We start from the raw sequence: 12,885 nt of genomic DNA, 5'->3' as shown, positions 1-12,885 counted from the left end.
AGTGACCCAGATCACGTGATCACAAAATGGTGGAAGCTGTGAGCTGTTTATAAGCTGAGCATCTCCATCGAGAGGCTTGGAGCAGGAAAAAGGCAGTGCATCCATGCTCTGAGACACAGTGGGACAGAGATTCCCAAGCCCCAGCAACGGTGAGTAGACGGCTTTTATTCAGTGGAGATGAAAAGAGGTGTATGCTTTGTTTTTTTGGGTTTTTTTTCCACCCTCTCCTCTCAGCCAGCAGAGACAGGAAGCAAGAGTGAGGGAGGGGCTGCTGTCATCAGCACCATGATCCTGTGCTGTGATGTGGAAGTAGATCTGAAGCAGCATCTTCCAAGGAGGATGTCATTTTGTATGATTCAGCAAAATAGACCTGTGTACCAGTGTAGATTTGAATGTAGATCTGTGTAAAAAAAAGTGTGCATATTTATGTGCGTGTGTGTGTATGTGTGTGTGTGTAGACATCCTGGGGATGAAGACACAAGCACAAACACACGCACGCACACACACACACACAGTCTTCATTAAGACAGTTATGTCGACAGTACAGCTTTCACAAGAGAGTTCAGCGTTTTTCTGTTTCAGCTGCTGATGTAATCACATTTCCACCGTTGCCCTGAAAGCCTGTTGAAGAGGAACAAGGATGGCTCTTTTTCATGCGAATGAACACACGTCACGTGACTCGCTGCGAATTTGCATCCCTGCCCAATCTGTGCTCAGGCAAGCGTGTGGTCTTTCGATTTGAATCAACACTATAGGCAACATGGAGGGCATTGAACCTGCCCCCAGACCCCCAACCCCCACCCCTTACTCAAAGCACCATCCCCGCCTCCTCAGCTCTTAACACAAGGATTATTCATAGTTCAAAGATGACCTTTTTGCCTCAGTTTCATGTGTTTCCGTCATGTTCGCCCGTTACCACTCCTAAACTTGTTCCACCTGTTTTCTGTTCAGTGTGGAAGAATATTTCTTTTGATTCCTTCAATGATGCACAAGCTAAAGGTTTTGCACCTCTTTATATTTTTGTGATCTGGCGATCTCAGTGGAGAAGCTGGATAAAATAAAACAGCCAGCTGCTAATCTTGAACAGAAACATTCAGGAATCTCAAGTGTTTCTGCACAAATTATGTTGACAACAACAGAGGCAACATCGTGTCAATTTGACTGCAAGAAGATATTTATTATAGCGATTGTACTCACAGGTCACCACAGAAAGACTCGGTGTATCAGGTTCAAATGTCTGTAGCTATTGTAATGGTTTTTATTTCACCTAAAAAAATGAAGTTAACAGTATCTGAAATCATGCAGAAACTTGATGTCTTTGACATTTCTGCAACGGCCAACACTCCTGTGTTAGTTTAAATAAACAGGAGACGTCTTCAAATATGTTTTGGCTTTTTCTGTTGCTTTTCAGAATAATGCCTTCTTCATCTCTGAGTGGCCTCTCAGTCCATGTCAGTACAGGGCTGAGTTTAACTGTTCAGTCAGCATCTCCATAAAGCCTTTTTGTTTTGTAGTTGACATGCATTTCATATTAAAACACATTCGTCTTTGGGAAACAGTGTGATGGCTGGACGTTCCCTTGTTCATTTAGACACATTTATCTGCAGTTGCGTTGATTACTGCAGCAGTATCTTTACAGGTCTGCCTAAAAAAAATCAATCCTCCAGCTGCAGCTGATCCAGAATGCTGCTGCCGGCGTTCTCACTAAAACCAGGAAGATAGAGCGCATCACCCCATAAATACCGTTAGTTCATCAATCACTGAATGGCTTAGCACCACAATACATTAAAGATCTGCTGTTCTTTCATCAACCTTCTAGACCTCTCAGGTCTTCTGGCTCTGTTCTGCTCTGCATCCCCAGAATCGGAACCAAACATGGAGAATCAGCATTCAGCTTCTATGCACCACAAATCTGTAACAAACTTCCTGAAAACTGCAAAACAGCTGAAACACTGAGTTCCTTTAAATCCAGACTTAAAACACACCTGTTTAGAGTGGCTTTTGAAACATTATAAGCATTGATAAACATTGTGATGTGTAATAATGCCACCAGAGAAAATGTTATGTTTGACTTGTTGACTGTGTTTCTATTTTTGTGTTTTCATGACGAAGAGCACTTGTTGCTGAAAGGTGCTATACAAATAAAATCTGATTGATTGATTGATTGAAATGAAGGTGTTACATTTAAGCATCTAGAAATTTGACCCAAGGATGAACCACACTTCTGTTTCGGTTACCTGTTTTTTCTGTAACATTTCATGAAGCAGTGACATGTTTAAAGGTGTTGAACTAAAATACATTTATGAATCAGAAGCCTAAAAAGTCATAAAAACAAATCTAGTTTCATCTGTAATTTCAATATTACAGTAAAATCGATGTATCTTTGTATCTAATCAAAAAAATTGCAGGCCTGAAATCTGATAAAGTTCCATAATATATAATATAAAACTATTAAAAGTGTGGTGTCAAACTTAGTTTTTGTTTAGGGTTGATATGACTAATGCCACCTGCGTTATGTAAAATTACACGATGCTACTTGTATCATGTTTTTGTTGGTGACCTGTTAAATGGTACAGATGTGAATCACTTTCCTTATCCTTTTAAAAGGTCCTGTCCTTGTAGAAAGTGCACTCTCAAAGCCAGAGTGGTAATTACAGATGCATTTAAGTTGCTCCTGGAAACCAAAGTGAACCTAATTTGAGTATTGCCACTAAGTAGACCATAATAATTAGTGGTACGGCAATCAATTTACCAGTGATGAAATTAGCCAATTTACCCCTCGGGTTGCTCTAACCAGTGATCATCAGGTCCAATATCTAAATAACTCGATTTTTTTTTTTTACCCTGTTTGCTAAAATGCATAAAAATTGAAAACATATTTATTTTTTCAGCAGATTAACAGACTTTCTATTATGTCTTAACCAGATAGAGATTGGCTTAATTCAAATTTTGGATTCAATGTTGATATCACTGTCAAGAATCCTGCAGTACATTTATTTTCCCAGTTTGTTTTATTTAATTGGGGGAATTGAAACCAAAATTTTATTACATGGGTTTATATCTAATCCAGTGCCAGGAAGAAAACTGGAATCAAATCTCTGACAACAACTAACTTGTTTAAGGTTAATTAATTCAAATAATTAGGCAACTGATTGCGAATGCAGCTGCACTGGTAATGCAGTGCCATACTTTGGATTTAGGGAAAAGTTTTGAAGTGTTTTGGTGTTTTAGATCAAGTGTTTTAACAGATGATGCCAAATTCTGCTTTTTTTTTTTTTTTTTTGAGGCTTTTCTGGCTCTTGTCAAAATTTTCTGAATATGAAAAATATGAGTCAATAGGTTTGATGATTGTAGGCTATTGTATCATGTTTAGCTCTGGTAGAAGAGATGGGAGACAGCTTTTAAACATAGTAACTGTTAATAAAAGCACTTACAATGAGCTAGGTCTAAAAAAAAAAGTCAAAGTACATAGCAAAACATGCAAATAAGTTTATGGATGCAATTATCAGTAGACAAAAAACAAAAACTCTGAACACTTTAGAGGACTGAACTGATCCATATCAAATCTACATCCATTACATAAATTACAAACTATTATAATTCAAGTATATATAATGTCTCTCACCCTTTGGCAAGTCTTTACAGTTAGATAAATTGTGGTCAGCAGATTTACACAGTTTGATTTTTTTTTTCCATCACATATTTCTGTTCACAGTGTAACTTTTTTTTTTTCTTTCAGGTCCTTCTGGGGATGGACCTGACCTCACACAGTAAAATGACTTCAGAGGGCGACGACGGCAGACCAGGTGAGAGTGAACCAAACATTTTACACACAAAAATAAAAAGGAGTTGGTTGTTCAAAAATAAATAACACTCTGCTCTTTTCATCCTAGTCCCCCCTACATCTTTACCCCTGCAAGGAGGGCCCAGCCAGAGGAAAAAACTTTCTGCCCCTCAGATCAGCTTATCTCTGGACCACAGCGAAGACGACTTGGGGGAGACTCCAGATGATCTGGACATTAACGTGGACGAACTCGACACTCCAGATGAGGGAGATTACCTCGACTACACAGACCATGAAATGGACTGGGAAGGTGAGTTAGATAAAAAACAACAAAACATTAAAACGGTTGATTCATTTCATCACCCAAAATCATTTGCTACAATGTAAGGTAATGTGAAACTTCTTTGTTTTTGTTTCAGCCAGTTTAATTTGCAACTTATCTGCATTTTCTTTCATTTGAAATGTTCTTTTGAGGTTGATTTATTAATATGGAAAACAAATTATGATTACCAAGTGGTTCTTTTTGTGTTGTGTTCCAATTGCCTGCTATGTTTCTCAGGGTGCTGCTGATCTATCCACTATTGTTACATGGGTCACATAAATCCCACAAACTTGATTCAGTGACCAATGGCACCATTCTCTCTTTTCTCAAACCAGATCCCGGTGCAGCCACTAAAAGTGGGACGAGTGATTCCTACAACACCATTCCAACGTATAGCGCTGAGGAGGAGCGACGTGACGTCAAGCTGTGGAGGACCGTCGTCATCGGGGAGCAGGAGCAGCGAATCAACATGAAGGTTATTGAGCCTTACATGAAAGTCATCTCTCATGGAGGTGAGAATGTTTGCTAAATCAATTTCTAACTTCACAAAACTATTAAGAACGGGGAAAATAAGTCCTATGTTACACAGTCAGCACACACATTGTAAAACAAAGTGCACCCTCTGTTAGTTCTGGGGTTATATTTTATAAATGACCCAGTGTTTACTGGTTTGTGAAATTATTTTTAATTTTGCCTTAGGCGTAGAAATACACACATCGGAGATTGTGCCATTTCATTGATTCAATAAACAAAGATGAAAAGCAAGTCCATTTTCTACATGATTTGCACTTTTATCTGTTATGTACATCTGTAGCTAAGTGCAGACATTTTCCAGTTGGCTGGTATTTTGGATTACAAAATGTAAAGTTTCCTAAAGGTATTATCTTTGGTCATGTTGTTATGTGCAAACGTTGCTAGGAAACGCGCTTTACTTACTGTTTTCTGCAACATTTAGAATGTGATCCGACAATCGCACCGACAATGACCAAATTGAGCTGAAATAATCTTTTGTCCTGCATTTAAACCATGAAAAAAATGCAACGTCCACATCCAAAAAGCTGCTATGATGAACTGTTTATTGAGGCAGATATGAATACATTCAAAGTCATGCTGCTCGTGAATAATCTGTTTGTCTCTTAGTGCGTGACCTTGAGCTGAACTTCTGCCTCCAGCCTGTGCCTCTGTCTTAAACCACATTCTTCTATAAAAGCAAGTAATGCCTCAGAATGATGGTGTGTCACAAATAAAAGTGCTCCTCTCTGTACTGAATAGTGCCGAGACATCGAACCAGCAGCAAGCGAGAGCTCGGTTTTGCTGATTAACTTGGTTAAATTTTGACTGCTTTGTTAATTCACCGTAAGTTTATTGTAATTGTTCGTCGTCTTATGGCTAAGGTCGTGCCGGTTTAATTTGTTTTGCCTTCAGGGAAACTGTGGTACGGACAAGCAAGAGCTCTTCTGTAGACAAAAACATACCAACCAGTTATTAATCAATCATAATTAATCATAAAATATATAAAAAAGATTAATAAGGAATTATAATTGATCATCTTAGTGACTAGAACCAATATTATCTTTTAATTATCAGTTGTGGTATACATTTTGTCTTTTCTAAGCATATTTTACACAACATTTAATTCGAAGGAGCCAGACTTTCTTATCTTTTTAAGATGCGTAATTTAATTATGAAAGCTGCTGTTCAAACGGACAAACAAATGTAGCATAGGCATATAAGAAACATCTTGGAAAAGTTTAAATATTTGATTTATGAGATTCAAGGTGATTCAGAAGTTAAAGTGAAAAACACAACAGACCTTGGTCTGGTGTGAAAGTTTAGAAAAATCTTGATAACTGCAGAGAAAAACTGAATATTAGGCGAAAGAAATGATTTGCAGCAGATAAAGTGCATCTGAGAGTCTTGCCCTAAGGAGATTGGAGGAAAAAAAACATCAAAAACTTCAAACAGGACCTGGGAGAGGCATTATCTGTTGGCTTATCCATCTATGGGAACTCTTTTTATTGGCAACAAAGTGATTTGTAGATAATTTTTAAGTGGCTACAGTCGGATACAAGAATGGATTGAAGATTTTAAAAGCAAAGAAAAAGTACGGCATTCAAAAGGTGACAAAATCACCTAAAATAAATTGGCTTATTTAAAGCAAAATATAAACTACAGAGCTGATCAAGATTTTTGCAAAGTACTCAACCTCTTTGCAGAAATATTCACATCAAAACAAAATAGTGAAGTACAAGTAAAACAATACTATATATATATATATATATATATATATATATATATATATATAATGTATATATAAATTCTTTGTGGAACAAAGTTTCTCTTCATTTTACTATTTCGGTGTCTAATTAGATTAATTATGAAGTCGTTTCCTTCCAGTTGATTTTATTTCGGTCTTTTAGACTGATAATTGCCAGAGTGCACATGAACACAAAGCTTTTTAGATTTTTATTCATAAATTTTTCGAAACGACTCATTTTGCAATTTTGTTATCTTTCTACAAGTAGACATGGATCAACCTACTTATACGTCCGCATATGTTTATGCAGCATGAAACATAAAGAAAACTTGTCTCGTGACTCATGAGTTTTTTGAGAGCGGCCTACCATTATAAATGCAAATGTGACCTTTACCCAAAGCAGATCGAGCTTTCTCCCGCTCCGCTCGTTGCCGGAGGCTTAAGTGAAACACAGCTGTTCCATGTAAACAGAGATGTCTGTCACTGGAAAGTCAATATCAGAAGCTGTGTCATCTGAAGAAAAGCCCTTCTGTCTGCGTGTCACCAAATCTGCTGATAAATGGGCTGGTGAATAAAAAGGAAATTACAATAATTGGGGAAGCATAGTGAGAGGAAATGGGACAAAGAGCCAGACAAAAGAATCAAAGACTGGCAGATAAATAGAACAGAAAAGCGGAAAATAAGAGAGCAATCAAGTTTTCACCAACAAAGGCGAACTCTCAAGTTGACTCTTATTGCTTTCCTTTTTGTGTTTTTGCCATTTTTTTATTCTATCAGGTTACTATGGCAGCGGGGTGAATGCCATCATAGTCTTTGCCGCATGCTTTCTGCCAGACAGTGCCCGAGAAGACTACCATGACATAATGGAGAACCTCTTCCTGTAAGTATGCAGTGATGACTAACAAAGACATGCCTCTCATTTCACACTGACCTCCTACAATAATTATTGTTTTCTGTACTATTAACAAAACACTGACTCATCCCTTAAAAGTGCAAACAGTTTACAGATGGTAGAGAAATGATCTCAGTGACACGGTAACGCTCTATACTTGTTTTATTCTCGGATTAAGATTTATTTACCATTACTTAAGTAGTTACAGTACGTTACACCAGATCATATTTCATTATTATTCCCAATTGGTAATTTGTTTGACGGGGTGTGCATAAGACTGACGTGACACCTGTCAGGAACATGAAGGAGTCTTCATGAATGTTTATGACAGCTGTCATAAACATTGTCATTTGGAAAATGACACTTTTAATGCAAAGTTGACTCTTTTAAAGGAATTTTGATGCAACTTTTAATGGAATTTTGCTTTAAACTAATTCTAAAATTACTGAATTGTGCACAATTGACACTTTTAAATGACTTTTAATGCAACTCTTAGCTCAATATTACATTAAAAGTGACAATATTTACCGAATGACACTTCATGACAACAGTCATAATCTCTCAGGCTGACTCCTTTATGTTCAATGACAGGTGTTATGTCATGTTTATGTTCATGTCGGTCTTCGAATAAAGTGTTACCCCATAATTTAAGTGTAAATTTGATCTTTAAAGTAGATCAAATTTCATTATTATTCAAAAAATTTTTTTTTTGTGATCCTCAGGTGAGTGAATGGAAACCTAAAAGCCGTTTTCCATCCAAACAGACTGAAAGGCTGTTGGCTCTGGTTCAGCTTGTTCAGTGACTTTGTGGTTTCTCACTTTGCAACCGAAGACATGTCTGAGGTGGGAGGGGAGACTTGAGTTTTTGCAGAAACTTCACTCTAAAATCAAATAAACATAGCAAATCGTATTGACGCTAATAAAAACATTCATCACAACTGAATCTTACAGGGGAATCTGGTTTTGCCTCAGCTGGATGAACCTCCTGGCTGTGTAAATGTCCCCAAACTGCATCTTCCAGTGTGACCAGAGTTACTGTAAGGGTTTTTAAGTCACGGTGGGACATTTTTCAAATCCCCTATTATCGTAATTGTGCGGTGTATCCCAAGCTAATCCTGGCAAAATTGCAGCGTAGGTGAAAAAAACAAAAAACAAACAAAAAAAAAACCCCCAACAAACTATTGGATCATAAATAAAAGGATTTTTATTTCTATGAATGGAGCACATATTGTGAACAAAGCTATATATCCCAGATGACATTTCTAAACAAAACCCAACCAAGATTAAACGTACAGTAATACACACATAAATGATAATACAGAGAGTTGACTCTCTTGGAAGATGAACAGTGCAAAGCAAATGCTAAACGCTGTTGTTTCCACACCACCCGAGGCTGTGTCAACAGCTTTATTGTTTGCAAAGTAACTTTGCTGAATCACAGAGAGAGCGCGAAAAAAAAAAAAAAATCTCTGAATGAAGTGACAGGAATAAAGTTTGCTTGCTGAGACTTGCTGGGCTTGTGGCTCCACTGTTGTTCTGGCTGAATTGCGTTTCATGCTTTCCACAGTGCAATTTAGATCCCACAGGCTGTTCTGTGACAGATATTCAGAGAGCTGGCATGTTTCAAGAGTTTTGGACAGAAATGAGAGAAGGTAAAAAGTGGCGTCTGCAGTTTTCCGTGCCAGATGGCTTAAAGTCTGATTCCGTGCGAGGGGGGGAGTCACTGTAGCTTTTGTGGAGAACCGTGTGTGTCGGTGGGAGATGATCTCAGCGGAGTCACACAGCCGAGTCGATTGGCGGTGTTGGACCGTGAGGGTGTCGAGCAGGACTGAGACCAAAAGTCAGAGAAGTTAAAGGAGTCGCTGAGAAAACTCGCTGACGACATTTTCAACTTTATTTTCAAAGGGAGCCGCAAAGTTCCCCCCCGCTGACTGAGAGAACAGAAGAGGTGGACGCAGAAACGAGGACAGAAAGTGGTAGCGCTTCATTATAATTTGAGTGCGGGGTTCGATTTCAAAGAAGGAACTTTTACGATTGAGCCTCCGAGATTGATGTTGAAAAGAGAAGATGAAGAAACGGGAAACAGCTCATGAAGCAACACTTGTACCAATTTCCCGTCTCTTCTGACATCAGAGGAGAGAGATTTCAGCATCCTGCTGGTCGAGGTTTTCAGATTCACTGTTACACTCGTCTACCATTTCCTCATGTATCCGCATTCAGGTTCAAGACAACAGCTGTTTTCTGGCTTGAAGATCTGCCCAAAAGTAATGCATGTAAATGACAAGAAAAGAGAACAAACTATTTACTTGATCACACTGACTAAATAGATTAGTTACAAATTTTAGCAATACACACACACAGACTGCAATTAATCTTCTGTTTCTCTATGAAGCCATTTGGTATTTAGTGTTTCTAATTTAGTGCTAGAGTCAAATTTGTTGTGAAGTAGTAACTGAATGTTATGTGAACTTGCCTCACAGTCACCACGTAATTGTTTGAATTTACGGCAACAAAATATGTGTGTTTCAGCTATGTGATCAGCACGCTGGAGCTGATGGTGGCAGAGGACTACATGATTGTTTATCTGAACGGAGCCACGCCCCACAGGAGGATGCCTGGTCTGGGTTGGCTGAAAAAGTGCTATCAGATGATTGACAGAAGGTGCGTCCAGTTGTCGTCCTTCTGAAATCTGAGGCTTGCAATGTTGGCATTGGAAATGTGCTCCGTTGGACAGGCGTGCCTAACGTGATATACCGATTTGTGCTTAGACTCAGGAAGAATTTGAAATCCTTCATTATCGTTCATCCGTCATGGTTCATCAGGACTGTTCTGGCCATCACCAAACCCTTCATCAGGTAAATGTTTGACACACTTGGAGTCTGGTTGAATGTGTGTTTCTTCTCAGCGTAAAACAATTTAGCAGCTACTTTTGGAGGACAACTTTTTGTCTGTAGAATTATTTACTAAAAAAAAGTGAGCATTTTTGATATTATTTGAATGTTATAAGATTCATATCTTTGAAGAGTTGCATGTTTTTTTTATTTTTATTTTAAATGAACAGAAAACTCCAGTGTTACATCACAGTCCACATATGGCAATGCTTTCGTGTTTAAAAAGGTATTTTATTTCAGAAATGTTTGTTTACTTCTCGCTCTGAAAAACAATGGAAAGGCTAGATGTGATTTATTTATGTTTTATACTTTTCATGATTTTGTTTTCCCTGGAGTGGAAAACAAAATCATGTATACTTTATGTGATTTTTACACTTTTAACACTGATATTAATGTTAAAGGTGTTGAGAAATACCAGCTGCATGAGCTTTTTTAAATTTAGTTTGTCTGTTTCATCAAAGCGAAAACAGTGATGAACGTTTTTACTTCAAGCCAGTCCATGTCTGGTCAGTACAGCGCGGCAGATCTTCGCCTCAAAAATCTGATAAAATAAAGGAATTTTCTCACTTTTAACAATAAACAATGAGATGTTATCATGACAACAAGGCAAAAGAGTTTAAACAGGTTGATGTTTAATATAGACTTTTTTTTTGTTATATTTTTGGTGTGAATTATGTAACTTAAACGGCGTCACGGGTCTAATGATGTGAAGGCTTTGTGCTATACGGCACATATACTGCTTGAAATTATTCACAACATGAAACATACATTTTTAATGTGACATTCCTGATGCACTTCGGTAAATGTGCACATAATTTCTCCTGCTTTCAGCGCCAAGTTCAGCAGCAAGATCAAGTATGTGAGCAGTTTGGATGAACTGCGGGAGCTAATCCCAATGGACAGCATCCAGATCCCAGAGTGCATCATTAAGTGAGTCCCTCTTAGCCCCTGAGTGTAACACCCAGTCTCATCCACTGCAAACCTGATTTGTGCTAATGGCTTCGTATTCATCTTGTTATTTGAACTTCCACCTCTAGACTCGACAAGGAGCTGAAGGAAGCGGCGGAAAACTCCAAGTAAGCGTTGGCTGTTTTTGCATCTCACCGCCCTCCTTTGCGGAGGCGGTGGCCCCCCCAGTCTCGGTGTTCACCCTTGGCTGGAGTGTTCATTTATCAGATTGGAGGCTTCTCCTGGACGAGGGCCAGTTTTTATTTGGCTGCGTTTCCAATTACACCGGAAAGACGGGGAAAAACAAAAAGAGAGTCGCTAAAGACGCTAAACGCTTTGCTTTTATCTAATTTGTCATTACAGTAAAACAAACGAGCCGGTCTTTATTGCACGTAGATCTATAGCTCTGATGGTAACTGTATAACCAAAAGATGCAGACATCACAAACTAATCACTCGCTGTCTAATTGTGTAACGAATCATAAATTGCGCAGGCCCCCAAATTCCCTGCATGGAAGCATATTACAGCGGTAAATCGTCCTCTAACGACGTCTCCCATTTGTTTCTTCTGTCAAGAATAAACAGTTTCCTGCAGGGAACCGAGCCGACAGCAGCCAGCAGACCAGAGTAAGTCCTCAAAGATGTTAAAAGTTCACACACACAAGACAAATGGCCACACGTCTGCTGTCCGTCACACACACATAAACACACCCGTCCTAAATGGTCTACTTTGTTTGTTGTTGTTTTTTTTCCCATCTTCACAGCAGACAAGACCAGTCCGGTGCCAGCAGCTCGTAAACCAGAGCATCCTGAATTGATGGGACGCCTCAAAAGTAACTGCGATGAACGAGTCAAGCTTGAAAAGTGCTGCTTGTGTGCGTGAGTGTGTGTGTGTCGGTGTTTTTCCTCTCAGACACTGGAGTTCAACTTAAACACAACCTGCTGTAGTTCCTGTTTAAACTCTGATCAATTTTAACTGTAGCATCTGCTGCACTGTACGCCTTGCAGCTTAGATAAACCCGTAGTCGAGTGTGCGCGACGCTCGCGAGCGTCAGCAGAGTAGCATCGACGTCAACTTGGTGGTCAAAATGGAAATGCGACCACACACACACAACAGACGGCACACCTCAAGAATTCAATTTCAGAGACTGTGTTTTATTTATGTGCATGAAAAGCAGCAAAGCAATAATACCACGCCTTTTTGTGGTTTCCCGGATCTTTGGAAACGAGAGGCGACTTTTTGTGTCAGCTGTTTTACACGAAAAGGGACCAGAGGACGTCGGGGAAAAAAGAAGAAAAAAAAACCTTGTGCCATAGTTTATGACCGACTTGCAGTCGAGTCACTTAATCTTGTATCTTGTCCTGAAAGTGCGGAATAAACATATATATATATATATAGATATATATATAGATATTTAAACTTTATAGTGTCAATCTAAGAACCAAGCAGGGGTAAGTTCAATATAAAAATCAATCAATCACATTGTACTGTGGACACAAATGTGTGTGTGTGTGCGTGTGAGTGTTTCAGCACTTGCTGGATCCTCAGACAAAACCTCAAATGACCTTAACGATGGGATGTCAGCGAAGCACAACGTCTCATCAGTGTGTGTCCATATGCATGTGTGTATTTGTACATCAGTGCATGGTCCCCACGTCACAAAACTGGTGATCTGAACTCATGTGTCTTAATGATTGTGCAAAAAAAAAAAGAAGAAATGCTGTCTATTGATTCAATAAAAGTGATTAATAGCCTTCAGGCCGTTTTGAGCCTCCTCTCGTTTGTGAGTTA

The 12,885-nt window shown here is 38.8% G+C and overlaps 1 protein-coding gene across 2 annotated transcripts; it reads left to right on the top strand.

The window, feature by feature from the left end:
* Positions 1-4: 4 nt before the first annotated feature.
* Positions 5-12,852, top strand: prune2 (prune homolog 2 with BCH domain). 2 transcript variants are annotated; one of them, XM_081614003.1, is made up of 11 exons: positions 5-149; positions 3,740-3,806; positions 3,894-4,094; positions 4,442-4,618; positions 7,141-7,243; positions 9,785-9,916; positions 10,024-10,110; positions 10,978-11,076; positions 11,184-11,222; positions 11,670-11,720; positions 11,861-12,852. In XM_081614003.1, the coding sequence occupies exons 2-11, from the start codon at positions 3,752-3,754 to the stop codon at positions 11,889-11,891; spliced, it is 975 nt and encodes a 324-aa protein (XP_081470129.1). In that variant the 5' UTR covers positions 5-149; positions 3,740-3,751; the 3' UTR covers positions 11,892-12,852. The 2 variants fall into 2 exon arrangements, with proteins under 2 accessions (XP_081470129.1, XP_081470128.1); XM_081614002.1 differs by having other exon boundaries at positions 11,858-12,852.
* Positions 12,853-12,885: the final 33 nt, after the last annotated feature.

The sequence above is a fragment of the Poecilia reticulata genome, chromosome 12 (assembly GCF_904066995.2).
Source record: "Poecilia reticulata chromosome 12, P_reticulata-male-v2, whole genome shotgun sequence".
Lineage (NCBI taxonomy): Eukaryota > Metazoa > Chordata > Actinopteri > Cyprinodontiformes > Poeciliidae > Poecilia > Poecilia reticulata.
Note: the sequence above shows the minus strand (reverse complement) of the source record. Positions and strands in the feature narration are given on the sequence as shown.

Bases quoted from the DNA above. Each gene is read 5' to 3' on its own strand.
- prune2 (XM_081614002.1), top strand. From the start codon at position 3,752: ATGGACCTGACCTCACACAGTAAAATGACTTCAGAGGGCGACGACGGC. The intron at 3,807-3,893 runs GTGAGAGTGAAC...TTTTCATCCTAG, and splicing joins GGGCGACGACGGCAGACCAG to TCCCCCCTACATCTTTACCC. The intron at 11,077-11,183 runs GTGAGTCCCTCT...TTCCACCTCTAG, and splicing joins ATCCCAGAGTGCATCATTAA to ACTCGACAAGGAGCTGAAGG.